The sequence below is a fragment of the Amblyomma americanum genome, chromosome 5, assembly GCF_052857255.1.
Source record: "Amblyomma americanum isolate KBUSLIRL-KWMA chromosome 5, ASM5285725v1, whole genome shotgun sequence".
Taxonomy (NCBI): domain Eukaryota; kingdom Metazoa; phylum Arthropoda; class Arachnida; order Ixodida; family Ixodidae; genus Amblyomma; species Amblyomma americanum.
The window spans coordinates 139,575,684-139,595,286 of NC_135501.1; the positions used below are offsets into that span (position 1 = coordinate 139,575,684).

General features: G+C 49.2%; 1 protein-coding gene across 1 annotated transcript in view; it reads right to left on the reverse strand.

Annotated features, from left to right (window-relative positions):
• Window positions 1-19,603, reverse strand: part of LOC144135085 (uncharacterized) — a 942,878-nt gene that overhangs the window by 370,873 nt on the left and 552,402 nt on the right. The window contains exon 7 of the mRNA XM_077667844.1: window positions 17,599-17,743. Coding sequence (XP_077523970.1) covers window positions 17,599-17,743 — 145 coding nt within the window. The remainder of the gene's footprint in view (window positions 1-17,598; window positions 17,744-19,603) is intronic.

Consider the following 19,603-nt stretch of genomic DNA (forward strand, 5'->3'; position numbering starts at 1 on the left):
CATGTTTTTGAAGTGAATGGCGGTATAGACAAGCCTTTGAAATCCGGGCCCAATATTGTTGTTTACGCATGTATTTTAACCTACAAATCGACCGATGATGCAGCACCTATTTCTTGTTTCCTTTTTTTAACTTATAAATGTACTGGTTTGGTAAGGGTTCTCTTTTTCTTGCTGAACCCTATTTTCCTGCTTTATTTATTGTGAAGTAGGCAAGGCCAACCTTTTTGCCCTCTCCGTCCCTTTAAATAGAAAATGTTGCAATTGTAAATTCAATGAACAGAATGAGGTATCCTGTGCAGTTTTATTATGTTATTAAGTGCTCCTTAATAAAGATGGCCAGAATTCTGAGTGTGGCAATATACAGTGTAAAACATAAGAAACACAATAAAAAAAACAAAATTTCACAGTCCTAAAGCATAGCCATAACTAGAAAATGCTTCTTGACAAGCACTGTAAACTGTAAGACTGCACAAATCTACTCGGCTCGTCTCACTGCGCTTCAACAATTGCGGATCGCTCCGGGATTAGTCGTCACTCACATTGAAAATTCTCGAAAAATTGAAATTGTTAACCCGCTGGGACCAAAACGCGGCGTCCACAAATTGCTTGTACATTTCAGTGTGCCCAGGATCCATGTAAGATACCGGTGCAAGCTTTGTACTGTGCAGGTAGCCCAGAAAGGCTACCGCAGCCACATTTATTGACGGCTGCCAGAGAAGAGGTAGCAGCGTAGCGGCGACGGCAGCGTCCGGACATGGCCAAGGTCCTGAATGTTCACCAGCGCGTGCTGGGAAAACTTCGCCCTATTGGGCATTTCGCTAGAACCGGCCGCGTGGGTCGCTACAGGGCTCCCCCACCCTAGGCGAGTTGTCGGTACGTGTCAAAAGGTCCGTGCAGGGCATCCGAGGTCCGAAGACCAGGCTCAGGTGGACGAACCTGGCTGTGGCGTTGCGACCGAACTTTCGGACGGCATCGAGGGACGCTTAGAGGCAGGTGAAGAAGGTTAGACAATCTGCTAAGTGGACCCAGCACCAGAGGTTCTGGTGCAGCAGCTGGCCACTAGCGCATGAGGTACGGCGCAGCAGAGATTGCCAGGTGTGTCGGGGGTCCCTAGAACCGTGCAGCTGTTGCCGGTCCGAGCCGGCTGGAGATCAGACGGGCGGCTCCGGAAGGCGCAGCGAGGTGCGAGGCTGAGAAATAGCTGGGCTGGAAGGCATGAGAGTTTGTGTGCGGTGGACTCCCGTTGAATCTCGTTTGGTGGCGGCTGAGCCACTAGTGTCAGGCTTCTTGGAAGATGCGAACACTCGTTGGGAGCAAGAAGGGCCCACATCATTGACCTCGTTTGGCGGGAGGGAGGGTGCAGGCATCGTTTCAGAGTCCTTTGCAGGCAAACGAGGGCGATTGACAATCGCCGTGCTGGTTATTGCTGTCACCGGTTTGCCCGTCATAACCTGCGTCGGTAGACATTTAGTGCGTTTGAGACCTTTGGAGGGGCTGGTGGTGTGGCTAGGAAGCTCGGGATTTGCCGAGAGCACTTTAGCATCAGCGTAACACGGCGTCAACGTCGCCACGGACGCCTGTTGAGCTGTTGGCTGCTGCGACGAGTCAGACGATGATGCCGAAAAACACGACAGGCATGCCGCTGCAGAGCGTTCCTTGTCGTCAGGAGGCAGAGTGGGCTGCGCCGGAGGCAGGGACGGAGGTGCCGAATAACTGTGCGTGGAAAGCGACGGGAATCCACAGGTCGAAGAACCAGACGAAGAGATGGGGCGCTCGGCGAGTGGAACCTCATTCGGTAAAAGTGCGACAGTGCTCACTGAAATATGCTATCAAGGCTGAGCTGGAGCCGCTGTCTGACGGGAGCTTTCAGCTGTATGGGCTTCCGGTGCCGCACTAGGTGGCGGATTACTGGGAGCGGGTTGGTGGAGTGGAGCGCCGTAACAACCGAAAAACGCTTCTTTCAGTCCATCTAAAGGGTGGTCGTCCGGCGGCGGAAGGTCAAGCTGATCAAAGTAGCTGGCGGGCAGCTTCCACTTGACGGGGAGAAACTGTCAAATCTCGAACGACATGCCGTCGACGTATAGCTGGGCCTCCACTTGCGCGAACCATGCATTGGTGCTGGGCGGGCGCAATGACAACAGCTCTACACGGGACGGGTCCTGGGGCGCGATCGGGTGCCACTCAGCTTGCGGTAGGTCCTTCGCGAGGCAGGACCTCGAAGGTACAGCTGCGGTGCCCCGGTTGTGAGAGCGTTCGGGCTGTCCTAGGTCAGCCCAATGTGGAGGTCGGCCAGTAAGGCGACAGTGGCCACGTTTATTGAAGGCTGCCGGAGAAGAGATAGCAGCGGAGCGGCGGCGGTAGCGTTCGGCCCTGGCCATGGAAGGAAGGAAGGAAGGAAGGAAGGAAGGAAGGAAGGAAGGAAGGAAGGAAGGAAGGAAGGAAGGAAGGAAGGAAGGAAGGAAGGAAGGAAGGCCTCAGACGTTGCTGCACATAACCACTACGGGGGAGTGGCCAAGACACAGGCGGTTAATTGCTGAATACAGGAACATTTTGACGGGAAAAGGAGTGGTAATGGTCCCGAGCGTTCTTCAGCGCGTGCTGAGGAAACTTCGGCCACTTCTGCATTTCGCAAGAAACGGCCGCATGGGTTGCTACACCACTATACATGTAGCGTTTATAACAAAGTACAAGCTATCTGCAAAGCATGGAATTGTTTCAATTTTGAAACCACTACTGGCTGAAGTGTAAGCTTTGCGCACAGTTGGTTTTACTGTGCAGAAATGTGCCGCTGTTCTGAAGGTCAGAGCTCTTTTCATGGCATTCTGTGGGGACAACCTCTCAATGAACAGGCTAGGAGCATTCGCTTGTTTTAAAAGAGGGCACCCGCGTTGTTTTTGTACCGTGTCATTCCTAAAACCTTCGGAATGGCACGGTACTGCTGATATGTCTTCCATGAGAAAGATGTGCAAACCAGAAGTGGGAGTCTGCACAAAACCCTTGTGGAAGATGCAGATGTCAACCGCCCCCTAAGCCCTGCAGTTTTCAGGGTCATAACTCAGTCGCCTTTGTTAAGAATCGAATACTTGGACGTTACTCTACAACTCTCTCCTGACCTTATGCACGGCTTGCTTGAGGGATCCATGCCTCACGTCATCAAACAGGTTCTGCAAGACCTCACATTTTCAGCCCTGTTAAACTACTCCGACCTAGAAAGAGCTACAACATTTATTATCGGACCACTGGATAGAAAGAACAAACCCAAAGTCCCCTAGAACTTTGTGAAAGGTGAAGGCTCTTAAAAGAGCATGGCATCGCAGAAATGGTGTTTCTTGAGGTTTTTTGGACTCATGCTTGGTGACATTGTGCAAGAGCACTGTGAGCGCTGGGATGCTGGGAAATATTGTCATGTTGGCGTTGGCGTAGAGTCAGCAACGGCGTTAAGCGACCGAGAGTCAGTAGCGGCGTATGCCTGGACGAGAGAGCTTCCTCAATACTTCATTCTCTTCTTGATCGGCGTGTTCGTCTTCCCGAGCGCTGGCGTCATTAGCCCCCTCCTCCGAAAGCATCGACCCTATGCTGAAAAGAAATAGGGGGTCTCGAGAAGAGCTAGGGTGGTGTCCTTGCGTAGTAGGGCTTCAGGCGAACCACGTGGACCACGTCGGGCCGGTGGTGGCGTCGACATTGTTGTCTCATGAGGGACGACTTAATAGTTGAGGGATCCAAGACGTCACACAATTCGGTAAGGACCGATGTTGCGGCGCAAGAGCTTTTCGCTCAGTCCGCGTCGTCGGATCGAACACCAAACCCAGATAAGGTCACCTGGGTGGTATTCCACATGGCGCCTCTGTAGCTTTTAGCGTTGTGCGTCCTGGCCCTGTTGGTCCTGAATTCGAACCCGTGCGAGTTGGCGGGCAGCTTCGGTGCGTTGTAAGAAAGACGAAACGTCGTCATTTGGATGATCGTCGACATGAGGCAGCATGGTATCGAGTGTTGTCTTGACCTGACGTCAATAAACTAGGCCAAATGGTGTCATGTTGGTTGTTTCCTGCATGGCTGTATTGTATGCGAACGTGACGTAGGGTAGGACGTTGTCCCAGGTTTTATGTTCCACGTCCACGTACATTGAAAGCATGTCCGTAAGCGTCTTGTTTAGACGTTCCGTCAGTCCATTAGATTGGGGATGATAAGAAGTCGTTAGACGGTGACTGGTGTGCCTGAAAATTAGAATATGGTGCAGGAGCTCGGAGGTAAAGGCAGCCCCTCTGTCCGTAAGTGAAACTTGTGGAGCACCGTGATGTAAGACGATTTGAGTAACAAAGAACTGGGCTACTTCGCTGGCGGTGCTACTTTGAAGAGATGCTGTCTCCGCATAACATGTGAGGTAATCAGTGGCTACTGTTATCCACCTCTTTCTGGAGTCTGATGTAGAAAAGGGCCCTAGCAAGTCCATGCCGACTTTTTGAAACACTTGCGAAGGCGGCTCAATTGGCTTGAAGAATCTGGCTGGCTTCACGGGCGGAACTTTGCGGCGCTGGCAATCCCGGCAAGTGCGGATGTAATGCGCAACGTCAGATCCCAGGCGAGGCCAGTAGTACTTGTCTTGAATCCTAGCTTGTGTTCTATCAACACCAAGGTGGCTGCAAGCTGGTTCGTCATGGCAGGCGTGAAGAATTTCGTCGCGTAGGTTCACAGGGACGACAAGAAAGTATTGCCTACTGTTCGCAGCAAAATTCTTCTCGAAGAGAACACCGTTTCGTATGCAGAGAGACAAAAAAGCTCGACTGAAGGCTTTAAGAACTCTCCTGCTGGTACCTTCAAGATAACGAATGATGTCGTGGAGGTCGGGGTCGGCGCGTTGACGCTCGGCGAAATTATTGGCATGTATTGCATTCAAGAAGACTTCATCGTCATCAGCAGCGTCGTCCGGAGCGGCTTGCACGGCAGCACGAGATAAGCAGTCGGCGTCTGCGTGTGTGTGTGACCGGATTTGTAAATTACGGTAATATCGAACTCTTGGAGTCGAAGGCTCCATCGTGTGAGGCGCCCGGAGGGATCCTTGACGTTGGTAAGCCAGCATAGTGCGTGATGATTGGTCACTACTTTGAAAGAGCGGCCATAAAGGTATGGCCTGAACTTCGAAACTGCCCACACGCTGGCAAGGCATTCTTTTTCAGAGGCAGAGTAGTTGTCTTCTGTCTTTGATAGTGCGCGGCTCGCATAGGCGATGACAGGTGGTTGGCCCCGCCGAACTTGAACGAGGACAGCGCTCAAACCAACGTTGCTTGCATTGATGTGGACTCTAGTGTCTGCAAGTTCATCAATGCGCGCCAGCACAGGGGGTGTCTGCAAGGGGCGTTGAAGCTCTTGAAATGCCATCTACTGTGGTGGTTCCCACCTGAACGGCACATGTGCCTTTGTCAGATCATTAAGGGGTGAGGCAATGTTAGAGAAATTCTCCACGAAGCGGCGGTAATATGCGCATGGTCCGACGAATTGACGAACTTCCTTCTGATCACGCGGCGGCGTAAAATTAGGAATGGCGGATGTTTTCTTGAGATCTGGAACGACTCCTTCGTAGTTCATGACATGGCCTTAAAACTTTAACTCTTCTTATGAAAATGGCATTTTTCGGCTTTTAGAGTAAGACCTGACGACGTTATGTCCTGCAATACTTCCTCGGGGCGACGCAGGTGCCCCTCGAAATACGGGGCAAACACGATGACGTCGTCTAGGTAGACCAGACAAGTTTGCCACTTCAAAGCCGCAAGAACGGTATCCATGAGTCTTCGGAATGTCGCGGGTGCCGAACAAAGACCAAATGGCATCACCTGGAACTGGTACAGGCCGTCTGGTGTGATGAATGCTGTTTTTTCGCGGTCCCTCCCGTCTACCTCAATTTGCCAATATCAGCCTTCAGGTACATGGAGGAGAAATATCTGCTGTTGCATAAGCGATCCAAGGTATCGTCAATTCTGGGTAGCGGGTACACATCATTTTTGGTGATGCTGTTTATCCGACGGTAGTCAACACAGAATCGTAAGGTGCCGTCCTTCTTCTTCACAAGCACGACAGGTGCCGCCCACGGGCTCCAAGAAGGTGGAATAACGTCGTTCGCGAGATTTTCTTTCCATTGTATGCTGATAGCCTCAAGTTCTTTATTGCACACTTGATAAGGTGACTGCCGGAGTGGTGGAACATTTTCATCGTTAATTATGCGATGTTTAGCAAGATGCGTCCGCCGAGGCGTGACGACGACTCGAAGGCACCACGGTAGCGATCGAGCAGTTTGCGCACTTTGTCGCGCTGCTTGAGCGGCAGGGTAGGGTTAATGGCGTACTGAACATCAGTAGGTATATCAGGCTCAGTCGCTGAAGCAGTCGTTAAACTGTGCACGCACCTAGTTTCACTAAGAGCGTCAATGTATGCCACAGTCGTCCCCTTGTTAAAGTGCTGGTATTCGTTGCTGAAATTTGTGAGAAGAACGTTCACCTTGTTATCTTCGAGGAAGACAGCCGCCCTGGCGACGGAAAGTCCTCTGTCCAGAAGCAACAATTGCTTGCTTTCCTCGACACCCTCAATTTGCTATATGTTCTTTGAGCCGACGGTTACCATTACAATGGAACGTGGAGGCACGGTCACGTGTTCGTCTAGAATGTGCAGCGCCGCTGGGAGAACACTATCGACGGATATGGCCTTCTCGGTCAAGAACTTGACGGACTGCGATTGCAGATCAATGACGGCACCGTTTTCAGTGAGAAATTCTTTTCCGAGTATGACGTCCCGAGAGCACTCGGCTAGCACTACGAACGTTGCCAGAAATGTTTGGCCTTGCACGGTTACCCGCGACGTGCATGTTCCCGTTGGCGTGATCAAGTGGCCCCCTGCAGTACGCATCTGTGGGCCGTCCCAAGTGGTTGTGAGCTTTTTCAGTTCCGCCGCAAATTTTCCACTGAGCACAGAAAAATCGGCGTCAGTATCCGCAAGCGCGGTTACATCGGCGCCATCGACCGAAATCTCTAAGTCGGCTGTTGCTAGGGTCTTACTTTGGGGATGTCGAGGCATTCGGTCTCGGCTGCAGTGCGTCGAAGGAGTCCGGAATTAAGGAATGGCGTCTTGGCCACGGAGGGGTACGTGAGGACATCGGCTTGTCTTGAGGCACTTTGCCTGATGAGTCGTCGGTACGGCTAGGGCATTCGGCGTTGTGTGTGAACAGGAACTGTCTTGCGGCGATGGACGATCTTGCACATTTTGTCGTTGAGCAGCCGCACCTCCGGAAGCTGCTGCATCTAGTTACCCTTACGGGAACTCCGTGACTGGTCTCGTCTTGGAGAACTGTAGCGAAGAGGAGATGGTGATCGAGAGAAGCGACGCTGTGCTGAGCCCGCTTGCGAGATGTAGTCCGCGATCTCCTGCGGTCGTTCTCCACACGTCGGACGAGGACAGCCGACGGGGAATTTTCGAATACCCATCTCCTTGTATCGGCAGCGTCGCCAAATATGTCCAGCCTCACCGCAATGGTAGCACAGCGGCTGATTGTCTGGTGCTCTCCAGATATCCGTTCTGCGTCGTCCTAGGCGCTGTGGAGAATTCGTCTGGAGAGGTTGACACCGCATAGCGGCGGAGGCAGGTGCATCGTAACGTGGGTTCGGCCGGGACGAAATAAAACGACGTGTGACGGCGGCGTAGCTGAGATCAGGGTGCAGCGGCTGTACCGGGTCTGGGAGAGGTAGTGGTGTGCTCGTGCTGAAAGCTTCTTGCACCTCCTCGCGAACAACATCAGCAAGTTTGGCAACCTGGGGCTATACCTTAGCCGGTAAGAGCTTCGCCAGTTCTTCGCGCACAATGGATCGAATTATCTCATGTAGAGATTCTGCCGAGTTCATCGTGCCTCCCTCCAGTGGCCGTGTGCTTCGATGCTGTCGGGCGGTCGTACTGTCGGCCCCTCATGTCAAGAGACTTCTGGATGGAGCTCGCCTGCTTTATGAAGTCAGTTACAGTCCCTGGAGGACTTCGAACCAGGCCGGCGAACAGCTAGTCTTTAACCCCTTTCATCGGGAAGCTTACCTTCCTCTCCTCCGACATGCTTGGGTCCGCACGTCGGAAGAGTTGCTTCATTTCTTCGACGTACACAGTCACACTCTCGTTTGGGAACTGATGTTGGGCAAGGAAAAGCAGGTCAGCCTTCTCCTTGCGTAATGTGCTGTCCTTGAACACTTGGAGAAACTCGGATTTGAACTTATCCCACGTTCGAAGGCCAGATTCGTTGTTGATAAGCCAGGTCCTAGCGTAGTGTTCGAGGGCGAAATAAACATGAAACATCTTGCAGTCCGCCCCAGCCATTGTAGATGGCCATCCTGTCGTACTGGCCCAGCCAGTCTTCGGCGTCCTTGTGGGGTTGGCCGTGGAAATTCGGTGGCTCACGCTGGTGGTGGAGCAGGACCGGCGGAACTGTAGCTGGGTTGGTATTCATTGTGGGAGCCTTTCGGGGTGGATTCGAAGGGAGTAGTCCAAATTCGGGAGATAGGCCTTGCAATCGGCGACTGCCCTGGTGGATTGGCGTGTCTACCTTAGGTATTTTTCCGGGACTTGAACTGCGGCTTGAAGGTGGCGTACGGTACATGAACAACGTACCCAGCACCTTCACCAGATGCCACGTTGGCATTGGCGTAGAGTCAGCAATGGCGTTAAGCGACCGAGAGTCTTTAGCTGCGTAGCCCTGGACGAGAGCGCTTTCTCAACACTTCGTTCTCTTGATCGGCGCGTTCGTCTTCCCGAGCGCTGGCGTCAGTATACCTTCTGCGGAGAATTGCAGACTTGATATATGCAGAAGAAATTCCAAATGACTACCTTGCATGACTGCAAGACGACAATGGGTATTTTTTTCTGTTTTTGCTTTGCGCACGCTAAATGAATCCCAAGGTCTATTTGATGGCACATTATCCAAGTCTGATTAACCAATTAGGTCCGCTAAAGCAGTTTTGGTGCACGCGATATGAGGCAAAACACTGGTATGTCAAAGCAATAGCGTCACGGAATCGATACTTCAAGAACATCTGTAAGTCCTTAGCAGAACGGCACCAGTTGCTTGAGAGATTTCAGCTGTCGAGCCTAGTTTCGGAAAGTTTTATCCGAACAACAAAACCTAAACATGTGAAGTGTGAAGACTTTGCCCCCTGCATGCTCGAGGTATTTTCAGTCCGTGTGCTGGTGCGGGAGGTTTCTTTCGCCACTCTGAACAATTCCACATATGCAATGCTGGATATCATTGTCCTTGAAATACACCGCCTCTCTCTTTAGGGACAGATTGCCGGCATGTATATGTACTGCGGTTCTTTTTTTATTCTTTTGACTGTTTTCAAAACTAACGTTTCAGTCACGCCACTGGTCTTATGAGGTCTGCAACACTTTATAGCAAATAACTATGAAGCCCACTCAACTTCAGTCGTCCCAGGTGCTTGACCTGTACTTTGAATCGGAATTAGTTTCGAGGTCTCAAATAATGTGTGGTGATTGAGATTACAGACCTCACTTTTGGCCGTCCTTTGTTTTTTTAGATGCACACATATAGCTACAAATGTTGAATAAACATTCATTTTGAAGTCATGTTTTTGTCATATGAATTGATCAACGCTTCTGAAGCTGTCCTAATGACAGCCGACTAAATTAGCTGTCTATTTAACAGAATGTAGTGCGTGTGCGCTGCTAACTAATATTACTGATAAGGTGCGCTGTTAATATTTCTCTTAAACAAGGACCCTATGATTTTTTGGTTACTACCATTTTCGAAAGATGCGGGGCATAGAGCATACAATATACTTTATATAAGGCAGGCAGGTCATGAAATTATGGGTTCTGAATTTTACATATTTTCGCCCAGTAGCTCCTGCACATAATTTTTATTCAACTAATAAGCGCTGCTTCATTAACATTTCATAGTAATGGCTGCAGTTACTACGTGCACTCCGTTTCCGGTAGTAAACAATTAGTAGCAACCTAGTAACTGTCAAAGAGAGGTGTTGACGACAGTTGTTACTAGTGTTCTTAGTAACTCGCGAGAGTTTTTTTAAGACTGTACGTTTGCATATGAGCATACCGCTCCCTCACCATTACCTATTTTTGTCTGTAAAGTCGTGGACCAGACCATGCATGCTCGAACTGTCGTGGCTCAGCGAAAGTGCTTTTGCTAGAGAAAAATGGGATTGTACAAAAAGCTCCTACACTCTTTATATATTTATGAATCGAGTCCTCGTTGAGCAAAGCATTGCTCTAGAATGTGCGTTCTGTTATGCACTTGCTCCTAAGACTGTCACTAGCGTAACATTAAATAAGTGGTAAGAACACCTGAAACGAAACTAAGTAAACAGAATGAGCTTCGCTGCAATAATTAACTTGTAGTTACAGACGGCTTTCAAAAGTGCTGGGCTGGAATCCACCACTGGTTTAAAACTTGTGTGTTGGAACCACTTGGGTCGCTACGAGCAACATTCCTCACTACGAGATGGGCGCACCTCTTCATTGTTGTTCCTTTTAACACTGCTTCCATCCTGACTCCTTCACCCGTGCAGGTGACTCTAAAAATGTAAAATTTAGGTTTGTTTTTTCAGGAACGGAAATGGGCAGTATATGTTTCACTCTCGGTGGGCACACAAACAACGCCGTAAGGGAAGAGAGGAAGGTGGGAGTGAATGATGAAGGGCAGAAAGAGGTGGCGTAGTGGAGGTCTCCGGAATACTTTCGCTCACCTGGACAAATCGTCGAGAATTGAAGTAAGGTTCCCTGGGACGGTGACACCAGAAAACCACACTATGAGAAAGAGCTGGCCTACGGGGGAGTAAAGACAACCTTGATCGTTAAACCCCCCTTAGACACTACGATTGCACACGGTACTCCCCCTGCCACAAATTCATGCCGTGCTCAAGCTAAACGAAGTAACTGATGAGAAAGAGTGTAAAGGGGTATGAAATTAGAATCCCGCGGGGACAAGCATGGCACCAAATTTTCGTTTCGTCTCAGTTGGCCTATAAGAAAATATATGAGTGTTCTGGTTAGTGTGCTCGGCTACCGAGCCGGAGTACCCGAATTCGATCCCGACGTCGGCGGCCGCGTTTCGATGGTGGTGAAACGCGAAGGCGCCCGTGTGCTGTGCGATGTCAGTGCGCGTTAAAGATCCCCGGGTGGTCTAAATTATTCCGCAGCTCTCCACTACGGAACCTCTTTTGTTGTGAGGGCAGCACTACGCCAGCCGCTTCGCCTCCTCGCGTGATCCTTTATTAAGCCGTTTTCGCACTTGGCCTTGAGCCGTTGCCTAGCAGCCGCCAGGCACCTCCGCTCGGCGCCGCGCCGCTCACCTCAACAGCTCTGCGCATGCGCATGACGTCAGAGCAGAGACGCTCTCACGCTGTGAACCGAGTAGCAGCAGCTGTGCGCATGCGCCGTAGAAGGAGAGGTGTATATATGTACGGTCTACCGGAGCCACCGTCGCCTGCTGATAGGGGAGGCTAGAAGTGGGCTAAGCTGATGGAAGCCAGGCTTCGACGTCGGAATGAAACAAGGAGGAGGCAGCGAGCCGAAGAGACCGAAAAGGGAGCGTGCAGAACGTCTCGACAAGCGTCGTAATGACGACGTGGCTAGACGGGCCCTTTATATAGCTTGCGATAGCAAATCCACAACGGTCGAGGATAATGCGTCGAGTTCGGCTTCTCTGAAGGAAGCCCTGGATAGAAGATGTAATGAAACCATGTTGAAACCATTGCGTAAACAAGTGTCTTTCTCTAAGCATACACAGAGATAAACCAAGTAAATCCATCACCATAACAACCTTAACCACACGCGAATCCTAAGCGTAGCCATGGCCTTTAGCTCTCTCTACTTACCTGTTTAACCAGAGCTAAACCACAGCCATTTTTTCTCGTCTTATTTCACTCTTACTTTCCTCCCTTACCTTAAGGCGCGATTCGGGTGTCCACTGAGATAAGTGACACAATTACTGCATAATTTTCTTTCCTCAAAAACCAATGTTTAATTTTGAATTTGATAACTTTGCTTAATTTTTCATTTACGGTAATGATTCTGCCGCTTGAGGACCTAAAACAGGGTTTTGTTTGTTGCCAAAAACTGTTCCCGTCCTAACAAACAGATGGCGCCTCTAGGCTGCGCTCATCGTTGCCTTTCTGTTCGCGCGCGTTGAACTAAATGTGAAAATGCGAGGAGTAGAGTAATATTGCTGGAAATCCCTGCGTTTAGCGTACGTAAGCGAACATGCGCTCATTACGTAGACAGCGTAGATTTGTAATATTTTCTAACCATTTCAGTGCACGTCATGAGCGACGACATGATGGCCGTGAAGTGCGAACGAGACAGCATATCGGAGGCGGTGCATTTCGCTTGCTCTCGCCGCCGAATGCACAACTGTGAACCAGCCATAAGGCCAGCGAGAGCACCGCCGCTGTCCGCGCCAAAGCGAATTCGTTTTGATTGAGAAAAGTGATTCGTGGCACCGAAGCGACTAACAGCTGAGAAAGTGCAAAAACAAGTACCACAACATTGAGTACATGTTGAATTCGACTTGAAAGGCTTTGCGTTAGGAAAGGGTATATAGCTTCATTTCTTTTGTTTAAAAAAAGTGATGTGTTTCATTTCAATTCCCCTTCAGTTCAACAGTCGATTCAACAGTCAATTTTCCGCCGCCACTGACCACCAGTAACAAAAAAGAATACTACGAAGCGAACACGGCCTTCTATATTTGTTTTCAAGAGGCCGCAATGTGCAGCTGCCAGCTACTACATGTAAGACAACCTTTTTCGGAAAAAACGAAAATGAAACAAAAGTTTGAGGTTGTGAAGTAGAGGCTTTAAGGTACACACGACTGGGCATTTCTTTTTTGTCCGAAAACGAGATTTCCAGGTTTAGCGTAGCCTGTCGCTAAAATATTTCAAAGCAGAATCAACATCCTTTGCTCCTAACATAAAAACGTTTCTTAAGACACGGAGCGGTACTCAAGCAATGTGTGCTTCCTATATAATTCTTCTATTTCCTGTTCCGGACAGTCTGCTGTGGTGCCCTGGTCATATCCGTGCGCGATTCCTATTCAGTTGTGGGCTCAAATGCTGGTATTTTCATGAGCGTTTATATTTGTTTCCTCTCTTGTTACATATATCAAGTGCTGTCGCAAACTATAAAGCTCTAAAGTAGTGTAGAAATTTCACTCCACTTGCATTTTTTCTTTCAACCGCTGCTCCGGGGACTAATTGCTGCACTCCTTTCTGGCAGCACGAAGAGACACTTGGCAGTTAGTCCCGAAAAGCACTAATTGTTGTGGGAAATCCGTCTCCAAAAAACACTAACCTTGCGACCCCTTTTAATCTTTTTTTTCTTAGAGTGCACTTCAAGTAGGGTCACAAAAACTTATGTGCCCTCTAGCCGCAGCACCTTTTTCCGCTCTGTAGCCTGTTATTCTACTACTGTCGGGAAGCGACACATTGTGGTGGTTGACCTAGTGCGTGCCATTCAATATCCCTCCGATAATATATGTGCCTAATAAGCTGGTCTTAATAAACGATTTCTTGCGCAATTTGATTAAAATCAATATATTTGCCGGAACATACTAAATATGAAAATCCTGCAAATAACTGAAACTGAGCAATTTTTATCGTCACCTGTTCTCAAGCAGTTGATGGGAAAGAAGACGTTTGCCTGTTGTAGCTTGTGTAAATAGTAGTGTTTCTGGTTTAGTTACCGGTTTGACGGCTACATCACCAAGAAAATCGCCCGAATAAGGCTCGCACACATGCACATGCATGTGTACATACATGTACACATGTATGTAACATTAAGAGACCGGGAGCGGGCAGACTGGGTGATGGAACAAATGCGGGTTAATGACATCCTGCTCGAAATAAAGAGGGATAAATGGGCACGGGCAGGGCATGTTATGCGAAGGCAAGATAACCGCTGGTCATTAAGGGTAACGGAGGGATTCCAAGAGAAGGCAAGCGCAGCAGGGGGCGGCAGAAGGTTATGTGGTCGGACAAAATTAAGAAGTTTGCAAGCATAGGCTGGGTGCCGCTTACAAAGGACATGGTTAATTGTATAGACATGGGAGAGGCCTTTAACATGCAGGGGATGTAATCAGGCTGATGATGATGATGACATGTATATGAAGAAAATGGTACTGTGGCGTTCAGGATTATATACAATACGATGTTTCTTCCTTTCGGAAGCACTGACGGCCGTTTGTCTCTGGAACGAAGCTTGGCAAGCGGAAAAGTAACTCTGGGATAAGGCAGCCAAGTCTATATTTCTGAGACTAATCGTAAAGAAATAGAGAAGAACGGAGGGCTGAAGGTGATTTTTCGTCCCCGCTAGGATACTCAGCTCCGCTATAAGTTACATATCTGCTGCATAATAAATGGCGACCTTTTAAAATTAACCTGCACGAAATACGCAAAAATAATAAAAAAAGGCAGTGAACGTAGTAAATGCTAACGCCCGCTGTGCAGGCCTGGAATTCTTCCAGAAAATTTCGAAGTAGCTGGTCATCCGTAATAACGGAAAAGCTAGCAAGGAGAAACCGACCAAGGTACGGATAGAGATCCAAGGCAAGGAAATTCCGAGAATATATATAATACGGGTGTTTGGGATATTTGTGCAGACCAATATATCTAAGAAAGTAACTCTGTGCAAGCTAACGGTTTTGATCAAACAGACCATCCGACTCGTCAGGGGCGTGGCGACTAAGCGACAGGAAATGAAAGAACGGGACGCATGTCGGCTCGTTCAAGCATTTTTAATCATTCGTGTTGCATACGCTACCCCCTATCTGGTCGTGAAGAAGGCCGGGAAGGAGAAGCTTGAATTGCCTCATTAAGCAAGCGTACAATGCGTCTCTCGGCCTCCACAGGAACACGTCCACAGCAAGACTGTTCTTTCTTAGAGTGCACAACACAATGGAAGAACTCATGGATGCACTACTCATGGCACAAGAACAGCGGCTCAGACTCAGACGTGACTCCGTCTCTTATGCGACCTGTGGATATGGGGGAAGGACCTCTCAGAACAAGCGGCCCTTCCGATCGAGAAGCGCAAGTGCATACGAGTTAAACTCCTACCTAAAACAAACATTCATCCGGGACGTCATGGAGGCCGGACGAGGGCCAGGGCGAGTGTGCTGGGGAAGAACTACGAAAGAGAGGAAAGTTCCGTATATGTCGGTGCCACCGAATATCCACTCGACAACAAGACCGCCTCGGCTGTAGGCGTGGCCAGCATCTCCGGCGAGGTTGCAGCCACGGCGGTAACGGACAAAGTAGTTGAGGCTGAGAAGGCCTAGTAGTCGTTCAGGAAATGGCAAAAAATATTCAGAGCGATTCCAAGACGGCCCTTTGCAATTTTGCGAGGGAACGCGTCTGCGCCACAGCCTGCAAATGTCTAAAAACGTTACCAAATGTCAAGAGCGAAGCTGACCTGATCTGGGTCCCGGCCCACGTGGGCGACCCATTTAATGGAGCCGCCCACCGCTATGATCGAGATTTTGTCAGCCGAGCAGATGAGGAGGCTTCTGACACGGGGGTGCCCCGATGTTAGGCCCCGGGCTCGTCTTAGGCCATGAAATAATGCTACAGAGAGCTGCGAGTGCGCACGCCTCATCCACACGATTCTCTTAGCATAGAACAGGCTACCACGTGGCGATGGCTGCAGATGCTGTCGCAGCGGAACCCATGCGCATACTCTAACATATTGCCCGATCTGGTAAACCCGTTCTGTCAATTGTGTGGCGAGCCTGCCAGTTTGAACCACATAATATCGGATAGCTCGTAGGAGCCGCATCCAGTAGATCTGGTTACATCTCCCTCTCCTGAAAAATAGGGAGCTGTTCGAACACCGGTGTTCAGACCAGGGCGAAGAAGAGACCGTTAGAGGTCGCCGACAGACTACAAGTTATAGCCACCTTGAGCAGCTGGATTACCCCAGTAGACCAGCCATTTGATTTGCTCACAAATTAAGTTGTTTATCGCTCTCATGAGCAAGAGCATAATCATACCCGTGCGCAGGCGCATGTTGTGAGTTCTGCTCCAGCCTGTGCTTAGTGGCGCCGGAGGTGTCGGCAGATGAGAATGCGGCGGTATGTACAGTATAAGTTTTGAAATGTGTAAGAGGTCACGTAAGTGGAGTGGTGCACGGAAAGAATATATGTAATTGCGTTGTGTTGCGTGGCGTATGTAAACAGCTTCATGCTGTTCGGCAGCGAAGCGACCGATCATCGTCGCGGCGCCATGCATTCGTAGGCGCCGTGCGCAGCGAGTACAGTTCTCTAGCGCCGCGCTTTTCAGAAAGACACTATACGCTCGTGGCGGCAGCGCTGAGGAAAGGTGATCGCGCCAACAAGCCGCCGAGAGGCAGCGAACTAAGCTTAGTATGATAACGGCACTGATTCAACACACGCAGCTGGATCACCATTCTTGCGCGAAGAAAGCAGTTATAAGCGGGTATTCATCGATTTTAGGCTGAACAAAACCTGTGGAATCGGATGATAAACATCAGCACATATTCTGAATATTACCTTAAACGTGCTATAAATCGTCACTTGTCTACTTACCTACTGCATGCTACATTACTATATAACTCATGTTTGAGGTAGGCTGCAGCAGTTCTAGCGGTGGTCCGGTGAAAAGCGCCTCCGGCTCTCAACGTACGAGGCAATGGTTCGAAATCGATCACAGGCGCGCATTTTTCAGAGAGAATGCGACCAAAGCTGTGAAAGCCGGACCAGCGCAGAAGCCTTAATCATGAACTTAAATAAATAAGAAAAATAACTATTGTCGCCGCTTGGATTCGAACCCACTTCGCTGGCCATTTTCATGAGAGCACTATGCTACCTCCACTTTTTTTATTGTACTGTGCTATCTCCGCAGCTGATCACGCCTCGTGTTAAACTGCAACACATTCTCGCGCTCTGCATTGCACATCATAATCTTCCACAAATACATCTGTAGAGCGAGCAGGTCAAATATGCATCACCTCGATCACAGCTCAACGCGAGAAAAATATCGTCGCATGGAATGCCGACGACCCAGAAAAGCGAAACTATGAGTCAGTCAGGATAAGCACACGTTTTCGCATGCCTGCTCTGGCTGACTACGTTAAAGCCCTACCATTTTTTCTTCTTTTAGAGACGGCTCTCTTCAGACGAACGGTTGGACCGCAAACTTCCTTCCTCTGGATGAACATTTCAGCCCTGGGATGATCCATGGCAAGACGAAGGTTACCCCAACTATATTTAGCCTCGACATGGATTAATTATTGTGGTAACGCAGCTCATCTGCGAAAGGACTAATTTCTGCACCAAAAGGATAAAAAAGTGCTCGGGAGTGTTTCGGTTGAAATATATGTAAATTTAACGATATTTTATTATTTTTACATTCGTGCCACTATATGCCAACTGCCTGTTAGTGAGGGGCTGGCTAATGGGGCTGATTCTTTGCTCTGGATTGAAGCTGCTGCCTCTCTAGGCACTCTGGCCTATGACGCGTTTCGTATGGTGCCAGAAATTATTCTTTGTTACTGCACAAAAAATACTATCGCATGCAATAGGCTGCTTACCAGAGGATGTCCGTATATGGCACCTCTTTTCTTGGGGTCCACGTAGTTGTTCAATGGCACAAGTACTCCAGAGTAATTGACATAAGAGGCTCTTAAATTGAATTGCTGCACCGTGATAATAATAAAGTGAGGCGTGAATGTGCTTCTGGAAGCCAAGAGAGAAAGAACGTTAAACAATCATCAGCATCAGCCAGACTAGGCCCACTGCAGGAAAAATTCCTCTTCCATATCTCCACCCTATCTCTGCAAACTTCCTAACCTCAGCGGCCCACCTAACACTGTGCTGGTCCCTGTCATGCTTCCCATCTTTTGAAATCTAGTCCGTCACTCATACGTACCACCTCTTATCTTGCCTTCACATTACATATGCCCTGCCCAAGCCCATTATTTCCTCTTCATTTCTAGCAGGATGTCACTAACCTGCGTTTGATCCGTAACCCACTCTGCCCTCTACCTGTCTCTTAATGTTACACCTATGATTTTTGGTTTCCATAGCTCGCTGTGCTTGCAGAAACTTATGATGAATCATTTTCATTATCCTCCATGTTCTTCACATTTCTATAAATTTCTGCAGGAAACTTTTCTTATACACTGAGCATGGTGCATGATTCACTAAGTTGCCTATGTGCAATAGGGCCCAACACAGCGCAACACTAAAGAGATGATGCAGGCGAAATACGACTCGTTATGACATGTACAAAGTGATCCACAAAACAATTTCATGCTTGCGAAGTAACATTACAGAGAGGCAACAGTACGACGAAAGATCTTGCCCCTAATGTGCACTAACACACGAAGGAGGCAAAAAACAGAACAAAATTTGTTTACCGAGCACAACGACAGTTCGACGACCGGGGATACCAACGGGCCGTACCTAAGACTGGCGCACGCTATCTCGCTGTTTCTTGGTTGGGCGAGTGGTATCGAGCCTGGAGTCATGTGGGAGCGCTTTTCGGAAGCTTAAACAATGGAACGGGCTGACAGACAGCACTAAATGTCCTTCCTGTATAGGGCGTGCCACGTCTGTTCGTAGCTTCGCACCAAGACAGGCACACACATGCACCCAGTATTGACTGTATATCTCACTCAGCCTCCCGCCGAGGCTCACATTGCAATTGGCCAGACGAGGAATGAGCTTCCCAGAGGTTCGAGTTACTTCGCTTCGACCCGACGTCGCCGCGCGCTAGCGAAGTGGAGAGTACATCACACAGCATCCTCCAGATTACGGGGTCACCGTCTGCTATGAGTAAAAATTTCCTCAAGGTTGTCATTCGTGTATAGAGCGCGCGGGCGAGATTCCTTCTGCGCCGCACCGCGTTTCGAAATGTGCGCCAATTCTTGTGACACCGGATGGATCACAGACTTGGTTGGGCAGTTGTATTTTAGGGCTCGGACATCGAGGATAATTCATGTAATGAAGGCTTCTTGAGTGAACTGGTAAATATAATTGGGGGTATCCGAACAAGGCTACAAAACTGATGGTCCTTGCCGCTTCGCATCAATAGCTTTAATTTTCCTCCCCCATATCAGGATACGCCTAGGGAAATGTGTTTCTTTTCCGGAGTGTTCATTGTGACAGACTTATTTGGCTATTGGTTGCGTGAGTCCAAACGTACCTTGATTTTCTCCTTTCTTATCACACTGGCGAATGTTTCATGAACGCCCTACTGAACAGATCCTACGTAACCAAGGATGTTTCGTGGTTTCCGTGCCACATTTTAGCACAGCCGCCAAAGGTAAAGAAAACATCATAAGCAGCACGCCAAGCCGCCGCGGTGATCGGTGGTTATGGCGTTCGGCTGGTGACCCGAAAGACGCGGGATCGATCCTGGTCGCGGCGGTCGAATTTCGATGGAGGCGAAATTCTAGAGGCCCGTGTACTGCGTTATGTCAGTGCCCGTTAAAGAACCCCAGGTGGTCGCAATTTCCGGAGCCCTTCTCTACGGCGTCCCTCATAGCTTGAGTCGCTTTGGGACTTTAAACCCACATAAACCAAACCAAACCA